The 20815-nt window shown below is 36.0% G+C and overlaps 1 protein-coding gene across 2 annotated transcripts in view; it reads right to left on the reverse strand.

Annotated features, from left to right (window-relative positions):
* LOC111866510 (AP-3 complex subunit delta-1) overlaps positions 1–20815 on the reverse strand; it is a 61117-nt gene that overhangs the window by 5026 nt on the left and 35276 nt on the right. For both annotated transcript variants that reach the window (XM_023855520.2, XM_033752279.1), the window contains 11 exons: positions 19852–20069; positions 17584–17758; positions 16083–16242; positions 14706–14792; positions 12927–13092; positions 12300–12486; positions 6747–6891; positions 5865–6067; positions 4675–4812; positions 3228–3365; positions 1448–1624 (listed from right to left, as the gene is read on the reverse strand). In XM_023855520.2, coding sequence (XP_023711288.1) covers positions 1448–1624; positions 3228–3365; positions 4675–4812; positions 5865–6067; positions 6747–6891; positions 12300–12486; positions 12927–13092; positions 14706–14792; positions 16083–16242; positions 17584–17758; positions 19852–20069 — 1794 coding nt within the window. The remainder of the gene's footprint in view (positions 1–1447; positions 1625–3227; positions 3366–4674; positions 4813–5864; positions 6068–6746; positions 6892–12299; positions 12487–12926; positions 13093–14705; positions 14793–16082; positions 16243–17583; positions 17759–19851; positions 20070–20815) is intronic.

Consider the following 20815-nt stretch of genomic DNA (forward strand, 5'->3'; position numbering starts at 1 on the left):
AAAAACAGATGTACGACCACGTTTAAATTCGTTGAACCAATATCTCACGGTTGTCATAGATGGTGAAGGGTCCCCATAGACGGCATCCAACTTCGCTTTTATTTCTTCGCATGTTTTTCCATCCAAAAATAAAAAGCGAATTACGGATCGATATTGCACTTTCTCCATTGTATCAAGAAAGACAAAACACGTCTGATGCAACTGGCTGCCAAATAAAAACTAACCTATGAATCAGTCTGAAATTTAGTATGGGGTCGTTTGACAGATGGCAGTATACGACGGTAAAGCCAACTTCCCTCAGCAACGCCACCTGTCTTCAAACACGGGTACTTATTGATCGACCCTCGTACAATTATTTTTTCTTGTAATTATGATGTGTACAGTAAAAATAGTTTCCCACTTCTTCACATAGTAGTTCTGCATTATAAAATCACTCCTGCTTGTAACACTTGAAATATTTTTGCATTCTCTGGTATCATAAACCAGCTGGTTCTCTGCTGGCAAGTTTCAAGTCTTTGTAGCACCCCTCAGACATCCCAGTCTTTTAACTACTATTAGTATTGCTCTAGCCAAAATACCCAATTCTTTTTTAATATATGTCTTTTAAGTTTGTATGACTAAGTTACAAATGTGAGGCCATGCCATAGCTCAAGCGGTTAGCTGCTGGCTTCCCACCGCGGTGGCCCGGGTTCAATCCTGGGTCTGGTTAAGTTGGATTTCTGGTGGACGAAGTGGCATTGGGGCAGGTTTTCTCTGAGTACTTCAGTTTCCCCTGCCAATCTTCATTCCACCAATTGCTCCACAATCACCCTCACCTATCATCTGAGGCTGGTACAATAGGCCAGAAGTGGCCGCAGTGCAAGGATTTAGTCCCACCCCACTAGCAGCAGCAGCAGCAGCAGCAGCAGCAGCAGCAACAACAACAACAACAACAACAACAACAACAACAACAACAAAGTTACAAATGTTCTACGTGCAAGCCTTTTGTAACAAGACAAATATCAATACGAAAATCCAATTCATTCCAAACACCGCTCAACAGACCAGAACATGGCATTAACACGTTGGCCACCAAGAAGTCTGGATCTAATGCCCTGTAATTTTTTCTTGTGGGGATATATCAAAGACAAAGAGTTTTTGTTCCTCCACTTCCTGTAAGAGCAAACCATCTAAAGCTATGCATCACAACAGCTGTTGTGAGTGCTGAGAAGGACACGCTCTGGTATGTTTCGAACGAATTGGATTATTGTATTGATATCTGTCATGTGACAAAAGGCTCATACATAGAACATTTGTAACTCAGTCATACAAACTTAAAGACATATAACAAAAAACCATTAAGTATTTTGGCTATATCAATAATACTTTGGTTTCTATAAAACGTTGAAAGTGTCTATTTCTTTTATACTAACCCTGTATTACTGGATTAACAGACAGCAGGACAAACCTGTGAGAATTCTTCTTGAACATCATCAAGGAGCATGGATCTCCGTTTTGTGAGTTGACCACTAGAGAGCAAATCAGTCACAGTATCACGATGTGACAGTCTACCAATCATAAAAGTTGAACATGGTAGATTTAACCAGAAGTCAAGTTTCTCGTGAGTTGATGACCCATCAGCAATCTGAAAAAATACATACATATACTTCCACAGTCAATAAGTTCATGGAATGGCCACAAAGCGTCATACGGGAATTTACTGCCAATATATTTAAGCAATGTTTTCAACATCTATATCGTTGGCAGACTTGCACAGCGGCCAATGGCAACTATTTTGAGGGCTGGTGTGGATCTGCGTAAGTGAATGTGAATACCTTGTAATATGATGCGATAAAACCACATTCCACGAACTTAATAACTCTACTACGTATAATGTTCTGCTGCCCCTCAGTTTCAAATCATGCTATACAGCCTTAATTTTTTCAAGAAAAATGAATCTATAAGCTCTATATAGGAAGATATGATAAGAGAATTCTCAATGTTCTAAAATTTGGTCCAGTTACTATGGCTTTCCTGGACTGCAATGAATTCTACAATTCTAGTTCAACCACATACCTTAAGAATGAACAAAGACAGATGCTCATTTCCATGTGTCTACTTTACTTGGCAGAAACAAATAAGTTTTCTAGTTACAAGCCTGTTTGATGACACATGTAAAACAAGACTTACTAAGAGTGTGAACAAAAGCTTAATTTAGTGCGATCACACTTACTTATAGCAGCAGTGTCTCTTCTGTTAATACGATTACAATATATACTGAAGAGACAGAAAGCAAATCAAAGGATCACTGATATACATTCACTTCCATCTTAAATGTGACTTTACTTACAATTACTCCTTTACATAAAAATTAACCATTAGAAACTTCTGCATGTTTTGGTCATACTCAGCCATCTTCAAGCAACTGTCTAGCTTGTCAGATTGCTACATTGTATTTTCAGTGTATCATTTCTTAAGTTAAAATATTTCAATGTTTTCCATTTTTTGCCATCCACTTATTAAAAGACATTTGTTGGCAAACATCAGTCATGATGTACTTCTTTTGGCCGATTTTGGACTTCACCCATCGTCCGGNTGATATTTTCATGCTCTGCTTTCCTTCTGTGGCATCAATGTTTTGTGTGCTATTTGTGTAGCTAGTATGGATGTTGGCATAGTGTTAGTTATTATGTGCCCCATTGGTATATATCTTCTCGCACAAATAACACATACATACATACATACATACACGGCCCTGGGTTTGACTCAGCCTCTAACAGAAATGAGTATCAGGAATCTTCCTGGGAGTGAGGGGCAGCCAGAGCATAAGGCTGACAACCTCACCACCATCTGTGAGCTGGCTGTCTAGAAATGTGGGAGTCTCAACATCTCACAACACAATAGGTCTCCAAGGCCCACTATAGAGATAGCTTTAGTTTTACCTTTTTTGAGATTGCAAAAACAGTGTAGCAATTTGAAAAGTTAGACAGTTGCCTGAAGATGGCCAAGTACAGCCAAAACATGTGTCAATTTATAATGGTTAATTTTTAACTTTTATTTTTATGTAAAGGAGTAACTGTAAATAAAGTTGCCTTTAACGTGAAGTGAATGTATGTGGTATATTAATGCAAGAGGATGGTGAAATATATTACTACAAATTAAAGAATGCCTTAAGTATTTCAAAGAGCGAATCCTCACCTTCTAATCAGATAAACAGAGTATTTTTCTCCGTAATTCCTTGGCCTTACCTGGACCATATAAGTGACAGTGCCCCTCACTTTATGTGGGAATGTCACATCTGTCACATGGAAGGCAAGCTGAGCTTCACTATTACACCTTGCTGGGAGCTGGAAGTGCATCTTAATTCCAAACTGATCATCTCTGTTCTAAAAGCATAAAATTGGCACTCTGCAGTAAAAAACAGAACTAAGAGGAATGACAACTGGAAAAACTTCTAACACATTAAACATGGGCATCAAGGATGTCAGTCTAATTTACAAAACGCAAATCTCCATCAATATGCAAATAATAATTGTGTTCTGTATTTCTACTATTGTACACATGATTACTTTAAAAGAAGGATGTGGAATGTTTGAAGTCATTAAGTGCTTCCATTAATATCATAACAATCCATTTGCAAGGGAAATCAAATTTCATAATGGTTCATTACATTTCCAGTACAAAATGACCACCATATTTACTTGTATAATTTATGCCTCGACATTGTTTACACATCCCTACTTCTGGAAAATAAATTTCAGATAAGAATATATCAGTGATAAAATTTTGACTGCCATGTAATTTCCACACAAAAAAGTGACTACAGTAAAATTCATTATGGCAACAATGCACAGGGAACTTTAACCACTTTCTCCACTACAGGTATCATTGGTCAAAATGTTATCAAGGGACTTTCTCATCTACATGTCCATCAACAAACTATACAGAATACATAGGTGCAAATGCATATACTGTTTCAGAAAATCACATGCAGTTTTAATTGCAGCTTTTGCAAAAATCATGCTTCAGTCACAATTTTATCAAGGGGAATTTCTGTCTCCATGTTCTTCATGAAAAAGCACAGTGGGACACATACGTGCAAATGCCAATACTGTGTTGCCACACCATACTTAACTTCCATCACATTTTCTATGCAGATCATGCATTAGTTGAAAACAGTGGAATTACTATCTAATGTCCATCAAGGAATCATACTGCAAAGCCTGTAGGCATACCCCTTTACCACACAGCATTCAACGGTAAGTGTATCAATTTAATGTGGAAAATTATATTCTGAAAATAAGTACTGCTACGAATATAAAGCTCCAAGACCTTGTATTTCTAAAAACCATGTCCCACTTTCTTTATTCTGGTATGGAGAGAGCTATCCACTTGTGAAGAACTGCCTGCATAAGGTCAAAGGGTTAGTGTTTAAAAACACATCCATATAATGGGCCTCCATATTAAACAGGCAATCAAATGAATGGTGGGTTACTCTGTCCAGATATGGACCCTGGTGGGGAACCAAGAGTTCCAACTCAGACAAGTCACACCACCATCATACAACTCTAGCATATTAAATGAAACTGCACTCTGACATTCAGACAATTGTGTAGCAGTCACTATATTCCCATCACACGTTTACCACTGAACCTGCCTTATATACTCCTATGGAAAAGATATAAAAGAACATACAGCTCTAAGCAGTCTCACAGCTGGAGTATCACACATGCTGAAAACCAGCTCCTTAATAACAGAAGAACTCTGATTTTTCAGTACGATGGAAACTACAATTTGATCACTTTCATGAGGTAGAAGTCTCGTCTCATACATCTGCAAAACAAAAGCATAAACCTTTAGGAAACAAAATTTGTAAAGTGCATAATGTATGTTTTAACGTACCCAGAAAAGGTAGCTGAACAGCCAGCCACCTTACTACTAGAGAGCATAAATATATGCTTGCAGTAATGGTCAGTCAGACACATGTATGAGCATTCGTTCATTCTTCTGAGATGTGACACCACATAGTGAGGTAGATGTTCACCAACATTTTGAAGGAATACACTGCCTTCATCTTCAGAGTGAGACACTAACCTATGCACGTATGCAATCTGCTTCCTTGCTCAGCTTACTCTCTCACTCTGAAGAAAAATGTAACATGCTCCTCCAAAATGTCAGTAAACTTCTACCAGAATACACAGTGTCATATACCAGTATACGGTATTCTTCACAGGTTCTGCCACATGAATCTCAAACCTTAATATGTATGAGATCTTGGATTCTCACAGTAGAGACAATTTATAATGTGTTTTCCTGGATTACGCCACTGTGTAGTCTGCAGGGTGGTTACTGCTCCAGTGGAGCTTGCTGCCTCCTACTTCACTTCTATGCCGAAAATGGAGACAGCATTTCCTATGAAACATCATTAACTACCTACTGGACTATGTGATGTCACGACCATTAGGACTGTAACCTACAATAAGAAACATGAATTAAAGAAGAGGGACTTAGTGGTTTCAGCTTGTTGGTGAATTTGATCCATTGCCAAATCTGTGTGGATTTTTATGCTCCAGATTTAAACCTCCAACAGTACCAAAAATAAAATAATATTTCATATTATGAAGTATGTTGAAATATTACATGAACATAATATGAAATATTACATGAATATTGCTTGCGTCCATGACATTCTCTAAGTCATACGTGTCCCCTGGGTAGTGCAAAATGAGCAACAAACCTGGCAAAACTTCTCAAAAGAAAAAGTCAAAGTAGTAGTAGTATAAAAAAAGCGCTTTTAAGAGCAAAATAAACTGATACCTCTTTAAGTATGAACATATGATTTTGATTCAACCTGTATATGAATTTGTAAAATGATAACTGCTCACCAGCTGCAAATTCTTGTCTCCTGCCAACCTAATGTAGGCTGAGAGAGGAGGTTGCTGCACAACTGCTGCCAGTTGATTAACTTCAGACGTAACACAGTCTGGTAGAGTATCTTCCACAACTTCTTTAGAGGGTGTCGAGATACCAGCGGCTTCTTCATAACCTTCCTTGTATTTTACTTGTCCTTTCTTCTTCTCCTTTTTGCCTAATACAAAATGAAAAGCAAAATACAGAAAATATTACAAGCAAGAATTAGCAGAATTAGCACAGTTCAGTGAAAACTTAATTTTGTTACAAAAAATATACTGCATTTATAAGTTCACAAACTATTAACGAATGGCATCAAATCTTCTATGGCAACTGCCTGTATCAATATGAATTTCAAGTACATTTTGGAAACCTCCTCTATCACCATCAACAAGAAATGAAGGATTGGGTAAACACCACTGAGCACACATGCTCACACTCACATCAATGCATATATATGCATACTCCCATGTGTGCATGCAAGCACTCATCCACCCACCTCTGCCAAAAGATTATGATAGAATCAGATTACGAACTTAATGTACTAATTACTTATGCAACATTCTATCAATAAATAATATATATGAGGGCAATAAGAAGAAGGTTGAGTTCATGAATATTTCTGAGTTACAAATATTTTTAATTTCCTAGTCACCTCATGTCATAAATTATTGTAACTGTTATTCCATTATGAAATTTAATTCTGAACTTACAAAATCAAAACTTTTAAATAGATTAATAATAGAGATGGGCATGTAGGAAACTTCTGTTTTACTGAAGTGTAATGCTTGGAACACTTTCCAGAAATTATTCTACCAAAACAAAGCAACAAGCAAAAATTAATGAGGTCACTTCACCATCTTTGGTTTTCCTCTTCTTTTCTCTTGAAGTCTTCAGTTCTACATTCTTAACTGAGTAAGTTTCATTCTGATTTGATTCTAATATCACAGGCTGGTTATCTGGAGGATCCTCAGTAAGCCACAAGTCCACACTGTCTAATGCCTGCAAATAGAAGTTAACTGTTTGTGTAACCAACTAAGGGACTATGTTACCAACTGTTTACACTAAATAACAAATATGAGGACTGATCTCTTTTACTCCCACATACACAGGTAGATTCAGGAACATGTGGTAACACTCAATCAACAAGTGATCTGCAGACACCAAACTTTAAAGTGACCAAAAACGACCAAAAACCTCATAACCTTAATCAGAAATACAGAAGATCGATGATCACTTAAGGCTTAAAACAATGTGACAGAAAAGCAATCACATATGGAAAACCACTAAACCAAAGTTTCTGTCAGAGAGAGAGAAAGAGCACGCATGCATATGTGCATGTGTGAATACCAATTAATAGAAACCAAAATCTGTAACCTTCCTTTATAAAGGGATGAAATCTGCAATGAATGGGTTGGCTTGTGAGAAAACTACTGAAAAACACATTAAATGTATAAAATACAGGTTTCATGACATTAAAATGGTGTTTTCTATGCTGATACTATTTTTTATGGTAGAAACATACTAAGCAGTTTATGGGGGAATTTTGTACACCAAATAATGTGAATATCATGAATGGGAAAAGATCTTAAACAGTAACCTCATAATCAAGTTTACTGTGTACATAAAACTTAATTCTGACACATTAGCTTGACAGGAAAATTTCTGAGAGCAAAAGATCTGAATATCACAGGTGGGATAACACCTTAAAGAGGAACCTCTTAACCAAAGTTTACTGTATAAAAACAACAAATTACTGATACATCAGCCTTGGAGAAAACTTATTTAAGATGGATGCCATGGTCCTCAGGGCTTATAAACAGTTGATGCAGGGGTAGCACAATTCTCACTATCTTACAGTAAACACATATTTTGTTCATCCAAGTACTACTTTGTGCAGCCATCTATGTAAGATATTTTTGAAAATGTAGTCAGTTTCATTTTGGATTTGAAAACTAGTCTATCTTGATGTTGTGAATAGCAGCACTTTCCCACTACAAGCTTAAGGGAGTTAATAATGAACTATACTACAGCATATAGTACCTATAACCACAGAATTATTATACTATATAAACAGTGTACAAGGAAAAAATCTGGAAGGGGGGGAGAGATAGAAATAAGAAAATAAGAGAGAATTTAAAGAGAGATATATTGCAAAATAAATTAACAAATTACAAACTAAGATGGCATGGCAATGTTTAAGAATAAACAAAAAGAACATTCCAAATTTTTGATAATGAAAACAAGAAAATAATATCTACCAGGAAAACTTGATATCAAGACTAGGAAAGCTATCATATAGGAGGAAAGATAAACATGGGCAGAAGCAGAGACAGAGCAGCTCTAGGAAGGCAGATAAAGAGGCTTCAGTGTTAAATAACCCATACAAAAATAGCAGTGTCAGCAGAGGATAAGGTTGAGGAGAACAGCTTAATGTGGAGGGATACTGTATTTATATGTGTATTATACCTACTTCAGAGAGTTGACTTCTCAAACTACATCCTTTTATGTGGTATTACTGTGTACATGAACAAGTGTGATGTTCTAAACACAATAAAATAAAAAAAAAGGGTACAGTTTACAATGTAGAGAATTATTTAAGAAATTAAAAATTCTACCGCTTCAATCGCAATACATATTATCGCTTCTCCTATTTGTTGTTTACAACAAAGATAAATTCAAATTAAATTCTGATGTCTATAACATGAATACTAGACAAAAATACAACTTCCACCTACCCTCATCAACTTTATCAGTATATCAAAAAGGAGTCTACTTTACTGGCATAAAAGTGTTCAACAATCTGCCACAAAGTATTAAAAACTTGGGCAATGATACTAAAAAGTTTAAATCAGAGTTAAAGAATTATCTACATGCTCATTCCTTCTACTCTTTAGATGAATACTTCAATGTAAATAGAGAATGATGTAAAATTAAGTTATATTAATTTTTAAGCTAAAATTGCCTGTACTTATGTATGTAACATTTTGACTTGTTCTGTATCCAAAGGTACTAACCTGCTTAGGATTTATAGAATGTAAATAAATTCAATTCAATTCAATAAACATAAACATCATTAAGTACAATTATACATTAAGTAAAAAAAAATGGAAACCAGGTTTTTTTGTGTAGCAGTGTTGTATACATGAAAAAGTATAACACTGTTTTACCCCTTTTACTTCTATATATTTTGACACATGCAATCAAATCAGTTCCTCTTTATTTTACTTGGGTTCCCAAACTGTAAGATTCAATCTCTTATTAATGTGTAATGTTAGTTATGTATAACGGATCCCACCAAGATTGATAAATCTCAATTCATGAAAGGCAACTCTTATTATTCCTTTTTTATTTTTTTCTTTATTTCTTTACTGTTCTTTTTTGGAGGGGGGGGGGTTAAAAAGTCTAAATTGTTAGATTTAGTTCAAGAATGGAATGGAAGTGATTACAGCAGCTGTCAGGCTGAGCCCAAGAATGTGAAAGAGTAAACATGAATAGAAGATATACAGAATGCACATTATGCAAATAATATATTAAGTATGAGCATAACAAATTATACATCACTGAAATTCATTAAGTACTGTCAATTCAACAGATCATCCTTCAAAAACCCATCTCACTCTGTGAGTTAATACAGTGATGGATGGAGCAGTGATATGAAAGATATTCAGAAAGTAAACTCTTGTTTATCTGAGGCAACTAATGTAGGAGCAGGGGAGAGCTTGTGCATGCAAGGTAGCAATTCATGACTCACTGTCTTTTAAAGCATCACATAACTGGTCACCCAGTGTCTCTTCATGTCTGTAAAGAGTGAGTTATGATATGTCCTGTGACTGATAATCCCGCTAGCCTGTGTAATTTTTGCTGTTATCCGCTTCCTTCATGCTAAAAACATGAGTGCTGCAAAAACTGATCATGAATTATGCACGGCTTACAGCTAAAATATAATGAGTGAAGGAACTGTAAGACAATGGGGTAGAATTTTCAAAGATGGGCAAACAAATGTTCACAATGAAAAACGAAGTGGGTGGCCATTTGTAGTGAGTGATGCTCTCGTTCAATATGTTGATCAAAAAATTTGTGACAGCCCTTCACAATTTCAGAACTCTCATGTGAATTTCCACAAATCTTGCACACTGTTCTCTGTGAGATTATTACAGTTAGGCTAAGCTATCACAAGTTTTGCACAACATGGGTTCCATGAATGTTCACAGGTGCACACAGATAATGGCTTCAGCTTCGACTTTTTTAGAGCAATACCAAAAACGATGGCGATGAATTTCTCAATCATGTTGTACGAGTAACAGGTGATGAAACCTGGGTTTTATTTGTGAATGCTGAAACCAAAGGGCAGTCGAAGCAGTGGACGCACACACATTCACCAAAAAAGGTGAAAAAGTTTTAAACAAATGTTGTGTACCTGTCAGAAAGCTATGGCAACTGTTTTCTGGGACAGGAAAGGAGCACTGATGGTAGAATTCATGCAACAAGGTGCCACAATAAAGTCAGAAGTGCATTGTGAAAGACTAAATGGTCAAGATCACAGTTTTTCAGCAATAATGAGGAGTTGATGAGGTGTCAAAATGTGGCTAGGGTCACAGATTTCTCTGGCACAGGCATACAGAAACTTATTCCCTGATACATGTGCCTCAATTCTGGCAGTGACTATGCTGAGGAGTAGCTTAAGTACATACATATCTTTTGTATATAATATTTTTTACTGCTTGTTTTGTTAACATTTCACTGGAGGTTTCTTTCTGAATAGACCTAGCATTATAATTGAACAAGTAAATGTAATCACTTTCTCCTTTTACCTTTACAGACTACATACCCATTTGGAAAACTTCTGTCCTTAAAACTAGTAATACCAAATGGCAAATCCTAATCACTCAATACTAAATAAATTTTCAAAATGAGAAAATATAATAAAATAAACTCAAAAGTAAAAGTAAAAAAAGTATACTTATTCTTTCATTTTACACAGCCTTCAGTGTATTTTTAACACATTATTAGCCCATATTTTTGGCTTTTATTTAATCCATATAATCTGGCTGTATTAACCTTTACACTGCTGCGGTCGACATATGTCGATCTCTGAAAAACATGGCGTCCTTGCTGTGATCTACAAACCCCGTACTACGACTTTTAAGACTTTCAAATTTTAGGTTTCTTTGCACCAATTTCTTTCAAACTTGGCGGGTCCATAGACTCGTCTATTGGGAACGTAATGAAGCATCATTCATTTCAATAGCTGCATTCTTCTGCACTCTAGCTTAAGAAATGTAAAAGGCTGCATCTGCACAGCAAGGCACATGCTCTGTGGTCATGTGATGCGGGTATTTCACAGGGCTAGTAAAAATGGCTTCGTATAGTGTGTGGTGCTTTCTAAAATAGTTTTGAATAAAGTTGTAGACTTTGGTCAACATGTGACATAGTGATAAGACTGTGATATAAATACAGTGATTTTAGGATAGTGAATTAGGTACTTTTTTGGCCATCTTGGAAAACCCTGATTTAAATGGAATTTTCCCCTGTGAAAAATACTGAATAAGTCAACATTCTTGCAACTTCTGCTGCCTGTTCCCTGTTTGAGGTAAGATTAGTTACAATTTATCACATATTTTCACACCTTGCACTTAAATTATTTATAAAAGATTTATTCAAAAATAATTCAGCAAAGAGGGTACTGAGAGTTACGAGGGTCGATCAATAAGTATCCATGTCTGAAGACAGGTGGCGTTGCTGAGGGAAGTTGGTATTACCGTCGTGTACTGCCATCTGTCAAACAACACCATATTAAATTTCAGACTGATTCATAGGTTAGTTTTTATTTGGCAGCCAGTTGCATCAGACGTGTTTCGTCCTTCTCGATACAATGGAAAAAGTGCAACATTGATCCGTAATTCGCTTTTTATTTTTGGATGGAAAAACATGCGAAGAAATAAAAGCGAAGTTGGATGCCATCTATGGGGATCCTTCACCATCTATGACAACCGTGAGATATTGGTTCAACAAATTTAAACGTGGTCGTACATATGTTTTTGATGAGGAGCAGCCAGGCCGCCCGGCAGACATCGTTACCGAGGAAATCGTTGAAAAGGTCCACGACATGATTCTCGCTGATCGCCGAACTAAAGTGCGCGAAGTAGCAGAGGCCGTAGGTGTGTCATACGGAACGGCAATCAATATTTTACATGATAACTTAAGTATGAGAAAGGTGTCGGCATACTAGCACTGAAAGGGTTAATAACTATAATACAACTATTACATTTGAACAGGCTATCCAGTAGGTCTATTCTGAACAACAATATAGTACAAATGTCTGGAATGTAGACTATACTTGCCAGTAAAGAAACTGAAGCCTTATGTATAGATGACTACTATTAGAAGTCACATTTCATAACATTTACCTTTCTACTACTCTTGCTGCTATGGTGCTCTCTCGATTTGCTCTTAGACTTCTTTTCCTTGTCCTTACTTCTACTTTTGTCTTTGTGGTGGTGAGGTTTCTTCATCTTTCCACCAGGTTGTTCTGTAGGTGGCGACTCTACAGTTCGATGTGTTAGAACAGGAAGTTTCTCCTCATCTCGCAGAGGTCTAAAAAATAAAGAACATATCTGAAAAGACGACAATCATACAACCTACATAAATATTATGAGAGACAAAAAATTTCAAGAAATACGAATTTCCATGTGAGATTATATTGTAAATTGTAAAGTGACACACAATTCTAGATTGGGCACATTGTGAAAAAGGAAATATTTAAATATCCCTTCCTCTCCTTATTAGAAGAGAGTTTACAAACTTCTATCAGCATATTATATTTTAAAAACATCAACATTAACCCAATACTTCTACTGAATACCACCATAAGAAAGCCCCTCATTAGATGGGCCATTAAGTAGACAGTGAATGATGCCACTAAAAGTTGTCAGACTGTGAACAGCGGTAACAAGAATTTGCCTGTTCCAGCTAAACAATATGTATGTAACTGAAACTGTTCAATCTAACGTTGGGTGAACATATGCATAACATACTCATCCAAGTTAATGTCTAGTGCTTTATGAGGATCATCATTTGGTCGAGAGTCAGGCTCTTCTCCATCAGAAACTTGTGCTCCTTCAGGCATTTCTCCAATGTCTGTGTTCACTACATGGAGAGGTGCAACAACCTCTTCTTCCTCCTCACTTGTGGCCACTTTCCCTAACAGAAAATATGTAAGTGAAACTGACTACATCTTGAAAACTATTTACATTACCTTTGGTATTTTTCATTCACACCATCAGCATAACAAACAAACTCCATGGCCTGTAGTCTGCAAGTGAACTATACTGACCAAGCGACGGCTGCTTGTTGAAGTTAGTGCCAACTTTAGTGGATGGAGGGTGTCGTGTGGTCAGCACAACAGATAACCAAGGCTGTTAATCTCAGTTTTCTAGACTGGATCTCCATAATACAGTGCATGAAATAAATTCATAATGGCAAAACCACACCTGCCTACCTACATGTTTCAGAATTCTTCAACATACTTCATTTCACTTTGGAATTACAGACCTGTAACTTCTAAAGTGAAATCCCCATGTAATGAATATGTAAGGAAAAAAATTTCCTTACACTAAATCCATGTTCTCACTAAATGGAGGCAAAGAAAAATTACACCAAGAAACTGTTCATCTTCTTGTGAAACTTACTGTATATAATTATGAAAAAATTGTGTTAAATAGTGAATTAAATTATTTTTTCACAAATAAATTACATAATCAGTAGTATGAAATTAATTTACAAAATAATTAAAAATATGTTAAACAAACAATGAAAGAATACATTTCTATAAAAATAAATAATATAAAATTACTTCAAAAACAATTATGTACATAAGAAATAAACATATTTGCTGTGTGGGAATGATTTCCAGCACACAGCAAATGATAAAACTGATATTCTAATAATAATTACACAAAATTGAGGTATGAGTTCTGATATGCTAAAGTTTTTAATACAAAATACAGGCTGTTCACTAAATCAAAATTAATTACAGGAACATTAAATCAGGATCTTCTTGTACTTAAAAAAAGGTAAGGTAAGGTAAAATTGTCCCTGTGCTTAACTAATTACGTACTACACCATGAAGGCATATGTGGGACTAGATGTATAGATCCACATTTTCGTGACCTTGGTAGTAGCTAGAGGTGAGTGGTCAGCTTCACGCCCTGGCCACTTCACCACCGGTACCCACTGGATAGGATAGGTGGACCCCGGAGCTGGTCTGGATGATTTGGAGAAAATTCTTGACCCTACTGGGCCTCGAACTCTGACCCCTTGGTCATCCAGCCTGTAGTCAGTTACTATACTGACTACACTATCCCAGCTCCACATATTTATGAGTATACAATACAATTTTAAATTCTGGTTTTAGACCTATGGTTCTTGCATGTTCTTTTGATTCCACATACATTATTATCCTATACATAAAATGAAAATGGCAGAACCATTCCATTACATTCTTGTACTTCAAATGTTTTAATTATTATTTATTATGTTCATAAGCAACATAATCTGAGACTTGCATTGTCTTATCTCTAAAGTTCATGAGGTCCATCTAAAACAGACATATACCTATAATAAATAAACACATACACGAAGAAAGCAAAACTGTAAATACTTTCCAAAATATAGTCAACTCTTTACTTCTACTGGTCATTTTATGTGTGTGTTATCATTAATCTCTAAAATAAGAACATGGAGGAAAATTCTGTCAGTTTCTAATTTATTTAAACCTCTACATCTGTTCCAAAAATGCTGGTCTGTAAAATTACCTTTCTTTCCTTTCCTCCTTTTCTTCTTCTTGTGTCGTTTGTCCGAAGACCGATCCAAATTGAGATAGCTGTCAGGTGAAGTGAGACCTAAAATATACACACATGTATTTAGAAAAAAGGTCAAACATTTAATAACATAGAAAGGAAATTTTACTAATCATTTACAACAGTCTTCCCATGATATATATACAGGCCCATGATATATGACAATGGAATATATACACAATCCATCCTCTTTGTTTAATGTTCTAATCACTTCAGTATACTGCTTGCCCCCACACCTCAATTTCTGATGTGTTAATGTGTATAGTGGACTCTCCACTTAAGGATATTTCTATACTCATATGACTATGCAATAAAGCCAAAACTGCTGTTTATCTACAGAGAATAAATGCAATGACATGAATGATTTATTTATGTGTTCCTGTTAACACCGGCAAGCACCTCTGACAACATTTTCAACCTTCTCATTTCAAACATGTCCTTTCCTAAAAAAAAGACAATTATATGAAAGCATTTTAGTTCCATCTTTCAGATACATAGAAAAACTTCACAGCATAACAACTTATATTTCAGCTGCATCACAGTTCCTTGTCCACACGTTCAACTTCCTTTCAGCATGAAAAACTGTTTTTGCTATTCAACACAATGACCTTTCATAATTTGACAGCAAACAAACCAACTGACGATGCACAAAATTTTATAATGAGAACAATAATTATCATACATTATTGTACAAAGTTGCTTAAGTGAGATGTAAATGTATTTTGCATATCTGAAAATTTCATGAGCTAAGTTTTGGTTTTATTGACTTTTCATATGATGCTTTATTAGAGTTCATATGTTTCTTGAATATATAGTCATGATGACTACAAGATTTCATACACAATGCATAAACTAGTTTACTTTTTCATAAATGGTTAAACAGTTCCGTCCAGTGTGACTCGTGAAGATTTTTCTTATTTCAAACCTTCATCCCTTACATCCCATAACCTCTTTATGATATTGTTAGTGTGACAGACTAGAATGAAACGAATCAAATTTAGCTTACTTTATTCTGAGATATAATTGTAATAAGTCTATTAATACAAAATTATATCAACTCTATCATGAATGTTTCACAAGAAGGGACTGTTTTATATGATTTTAATGAAAATTCATGATTACCTGTAAAAAAGCTATTATCAGCAGTTATTTAAAAGTACTGAAAAAATTACAAAACAGTCTAGGAGCAAAGATTAAATGTGGGTCCTACAAAAATACAGCAATATATGGGAGCACTACAAGGACAATTTAGTGCAATGTATTGCTGTACAGCCTGACATCCATAATAAATCTGCATCACATAAGAAACAATCACATGACAACTGTACCCACCTGGAACTTTAAGTTGGACAGGTAGGTCAATTTCTGTAATTGGAATCTCTGCAAATTCATCTATCACTGTGCTGCTGAACCTGTTGTTTGTCTTGTGTTCATAAGATGTCTTCAAGTAGTGTGGGTTGTTTGCCTGCTCCAGTCTGCGGGCTTGTCGACGCTGCAATATTGAGCGTAAGAAGTGAACTTTTATGGTACATGTATGCATCCTGTTGTGTATCATACGAAATGTATACAATGGGTCAGTCTACATAACAATTGTTCTGAAAAAGGCAAAACAGGCACTACTGTGTCAACATTTGTTTTATAAGCTGTTGGTGTCAATTTAAAGTGTATTTGTTAGCATAAAAATTTTAATGGCAAGTTTCAACTGTATGTGAATTACATTTAAATTAGAATATAAGGTGTATTTGTTAGTATAAAAATTCATACAAACCCAATACGAATTCATATTGATTAATGATGCAATTCAGGAACTAATACCAGTATTCTTTTACGCGAGAAGATGACACAAGAGAAGGGTCAAAACATGTAGTGTTGCCACCAACAGCTAATAAAAGAAATGTTAACACAGTAGTGCCTATTTTGTCTTTTTCAGAACTACTGCTTTGTAGACTGATGCATTATATACCTTTCATAAGAAGTGAAACATCAGGAATAAAAGAGACATGGAAGCTAATACAATCCATACCCTTTCACGCTCAAAACTTTATAATGCATGAACCTAATACACTCTAACATCCTCACTATGACATTAATATATCTGTAATACAGCTTACAAAGCAATAACACCATTACTATAAAATTCATGTTCCATTAGCTTAGCTATAAAACAAGAAATTTAGAAGCCTTGTATCATGTCAGCACTACTTTAGTTCATACTTTGCAACTACAACTTTTTCTAGGTGTCCAAAATTGTTACTCTTTAAATTTTTAACATTTCCAACACCACTCTGCACCAATTAACACTGAGTATAACACAAAAATACTCTACAAAAAGATTTGTGTCATGAATTACTAATTTTGAACAGGATTCAATAAAGACACCAAACTGCTGAAATGGTCATAAACAAGAACAAAAGAGAACTCAGACTTGAGATTCTCAGAGTGGTGGCTATGAAAGATTCCACCTTCTGCAATTTACTGCTATGCAATCCACTGAAAGTCAGCTGATGTTTCGGAGGAACATATTATCTCCATCTTCATAGCAAAAGAGTACGCATGCTGGTTTCTTGCCTGCCTTACTCCTCAGTACTGAAGATGATGGCAACATGCTCCTCAAAAATGTCAGCTGACTTTTATCAGAAGCGATATCCAAAGTTTTTATTTCTTAAAACTGAAATCCACATGAATTTTCATTTTATAATAAAGAACACAATAAATTTAAAGAGGAAGAAATATTTGAATTAAGACTGTGTTACAAATTTGAAACTTCTGTCACTCCAATATTGATTTTATAGACATCTCACTGTACTGTAACTACTAGAGCCTAAACACTTACCTTTTCCAACTCTTCCTCCGTTAATTCCAGCTCTTTATTGTGGTTATTTTCACCATACATTCCATCTGTCAAATTGTTAGCCTTAACAAATATGTCAGGTCCTCCTACTCCGGCCATGTCCTCATCCTCCGAGCTCTCAGATGGAGGGTCATTAATCCACATGTCAAGATCCAGTCTATGGAACAGAACATGAGGCAAATCATGTTCCATCCACTCATGAAATAAATCAGGGATTGTGGAATATATAACCATTACAATGCAAATTCCATAAATCTATAGTAAAGGCCACCACTTCTCTCCTATTACTGTGATTTCATACTCACTGACAGATGTGGCAATGCAATCTGAGTTAATCCATTCTGACTATGCATGGTCTAAACATAAATTCTGTGATCTCTATGATGGGACTCTATGCTAGCACAGCAACTTGCTACCTCCTTGTCTCTGCATTAAAATAAGTAGCATTTTTTTTTAAATTGGAAGGATGTGTATTACTATGCAACCAGTCAGACACTGTAGAAATACGTACATTTCCATCAAATACTATGACTGCTCTCCACACAGTCTCCCTTTCTGGGATCTTACTTGCAGAAATGGTCTGTACTTAATGTTGATGAAATATTTGTGCTTTTGGGACTATGCAATCTCACTGAAAGAAAGTGCTGCATAAGTGTTGGCCAAGGAAAAAATTGTTATATTCACCTACCTATGGTTATATGGTGCACAAGGATCAGCCTTCTTTGTTTCTCAGTATGTTCCATTTTTCAGACAATGAACTACTTGTGAATGTGTAATCACCTAGGCTGGAGCCCAACATATTTATGACATGTATTTGATGTGCCTGCCCAACCTAATTCAATTCCTCTCAATTCACTGCCTTACTTCAGTAATTACAGAACGGGATTGAATGAGATTGTTTCAAACATGGTAAACATAAAGACAGAATGGGTGCTGTCTGTGGGTTCTTAAAAGAGACCTGCCACAAGTCAAACAAGACTAGACAATGCCGACAATGCTTTGTGTGGATTTATAGAAAAGAAAAGTGGCTTTCCAGCCTGTAACTCCACAGATGGTGGTGGACATGCCAAAAGGAACATGTCAATATTTTCAGTGGTCTCAAGATAATGATGATCACACTGACACAATGTAGGGTCTGCATGAGTATGCACATGGACCCACATAAGTGTGTAAGTAACAAACTTCCTGCCCTAACCATAAATTGTCATTAGCCCTTCAGAGATGCATGCACTGACAATTCACTTGAGATCTTCAAAGGCTGCCTATTTTACAAGCAGTATATACATCTTCTATGAGAAACCACCTGAAGGTGGTTATTTCTTCTCTGTGACTGTGAAGCAATGACTATAGACAGGATTTGAATTGGTACTTAGATTTACTGATCACTTATATACACAACTCATAATTATAGGAGCCTCACTGGTTTAAACATTCTATACAGATCATTTAACTGCAGCACACATATAGTCTTCTTTGTCTTCAATAGTCATTTCCTGGTAATGGATTCCACCCATATCTTCTCCTCACATCCTTCCCAGCTAACGAATATCTCACAACTGACTGAACTCTAAACTTGTCCCATTCATTAAACTGCTGCCATGGGAACATGTTTGTTTGTGAAGCTGTTACTCAGTAACAGCTGCTATATATCTTAAAATTCTGCAGTCACTGCCTAGCAGTGGGCATTGTTTACACAGGCATTACTTAGGAAAAGGTCTACATGCTACAATACATTCAATGTAAAGTACAGACAGAAATACAGAAGATGAGGGTTTTGCCAGAATTTCTTTTTTGACCTAGTCTGGGAACTTTCTGATTGCACCTCATACATGATACACCAAGCTTTATCACCCATGACAATTGTCCAGAAAAAGTCTGGATCATTCTCTGCCACAGTAATAGGCCCACTTCTGATTCTTAAGCTAGCATCAGACCATTCCTGCATCATAATTCCTCATATGAGGTATTTGCTGTACATTCTGATGCTTACTGAAAACAATGATGCAACTACCAACAAAAATTTTTACTGATCATCAGAGTGCACCAAATCCTGCATGTGTCCCATACTGGCCTAACTCTGTGACGTTCCAGGCTGCATAATGTGCAGGTCAACTTTCCAGGATTCACTACCATTCTTCACCCTACATTACAACTTTAATATTTCATACCAGGACATCATTTGTTCACCATACATTGACCAAATCACTTCTCAAAGCTAACATTAGAAAAAAACACAATATTTTTGCTTACCCTTCGGGAACTTGAACTTTCTTCTGAGCTTTAGGAGCCACAGGATTCAATTCTCCAGCAAACCATGCTGTCAACTCTGTAGCTACTCCAAGTTCACCTTTGTTAATTTGTTTCTGTAAATACCGCACAAGTTGCAGAGCTGAGCTAGCCCGTTCTTGGACTTCTAGATCTGCACTTGACACAAACTGTGGCAAATTCTCTGCTATCATGTCACACAGCTGTAAAACGTATGATAATGTCAATACTGTGTGCCAAATCAATTAATACCTACAAACATGTTACATTAAAAAAATAATACTGTTAACTGTTTATCTCTCACCTATTCTTGACAAATAAAAAGCAATGATAAAAGTGTAGTCAGACTACTCAGCACTTACAGTCCCACAGTGCTATCTGACAATATTACATCCACTTTCAGGAATATAGCAAGATTTTACAATGTAAGAGCCTATTTCTTGCTTACATTGCATTCATTATGCTATGTATCAATTTCAGCTCTGAAAATAAATTTCATTTTTACAAATATGTCTGATTGCAATTAAGTCACAAACTTCTCAATATACTTAAGCAGTGAATAAGCATTTTGACATTAAACGAAATCCGTGCATTTGTAAACCAAACGAATCACACTCTCATAATGATAAACAAATTTTAGTTGAACTCAAAGTATTTACAGTTTCAAAAGCCAAAATTCAACAGGCTGAAAGCGTGTTATTCATATTTTTGTTATGAACTTCATTTTCTCTGGTCTCAGGTCATCTTGCATGCAGTGGAAAGCAGTTATAAATGGTAGAGCTGTCCATGTAACAGGCCATGAAGGCCCACGGGGGTGTGAAAGGTCAAGGCTCCCACTTTTTCCAGACAATCAGCTGACAGATGGTAGTAAGTTGTCAGCCTTACATGCCTGCAACCCTTTAACCCCCAGGAATCTTCCTGGTGCTCATTTCTGTTAGAGGCTGAGTCA

This window comes from Cryptotermes secundus, unplaced genomic scaffold (assembly GCF_002891405.2).
Source record: "Cryptotermes secundus unplaced genomic scaffold, Csec_1.0 scaffold401, whole genome shotgun sequence".
Lineage (NCBI taxonomy): Eukaryota > Metazoa > Arthropoda > Insecta > Blattodea > Kalotermitidae > Cryptotermes > Cryptotermes secundus.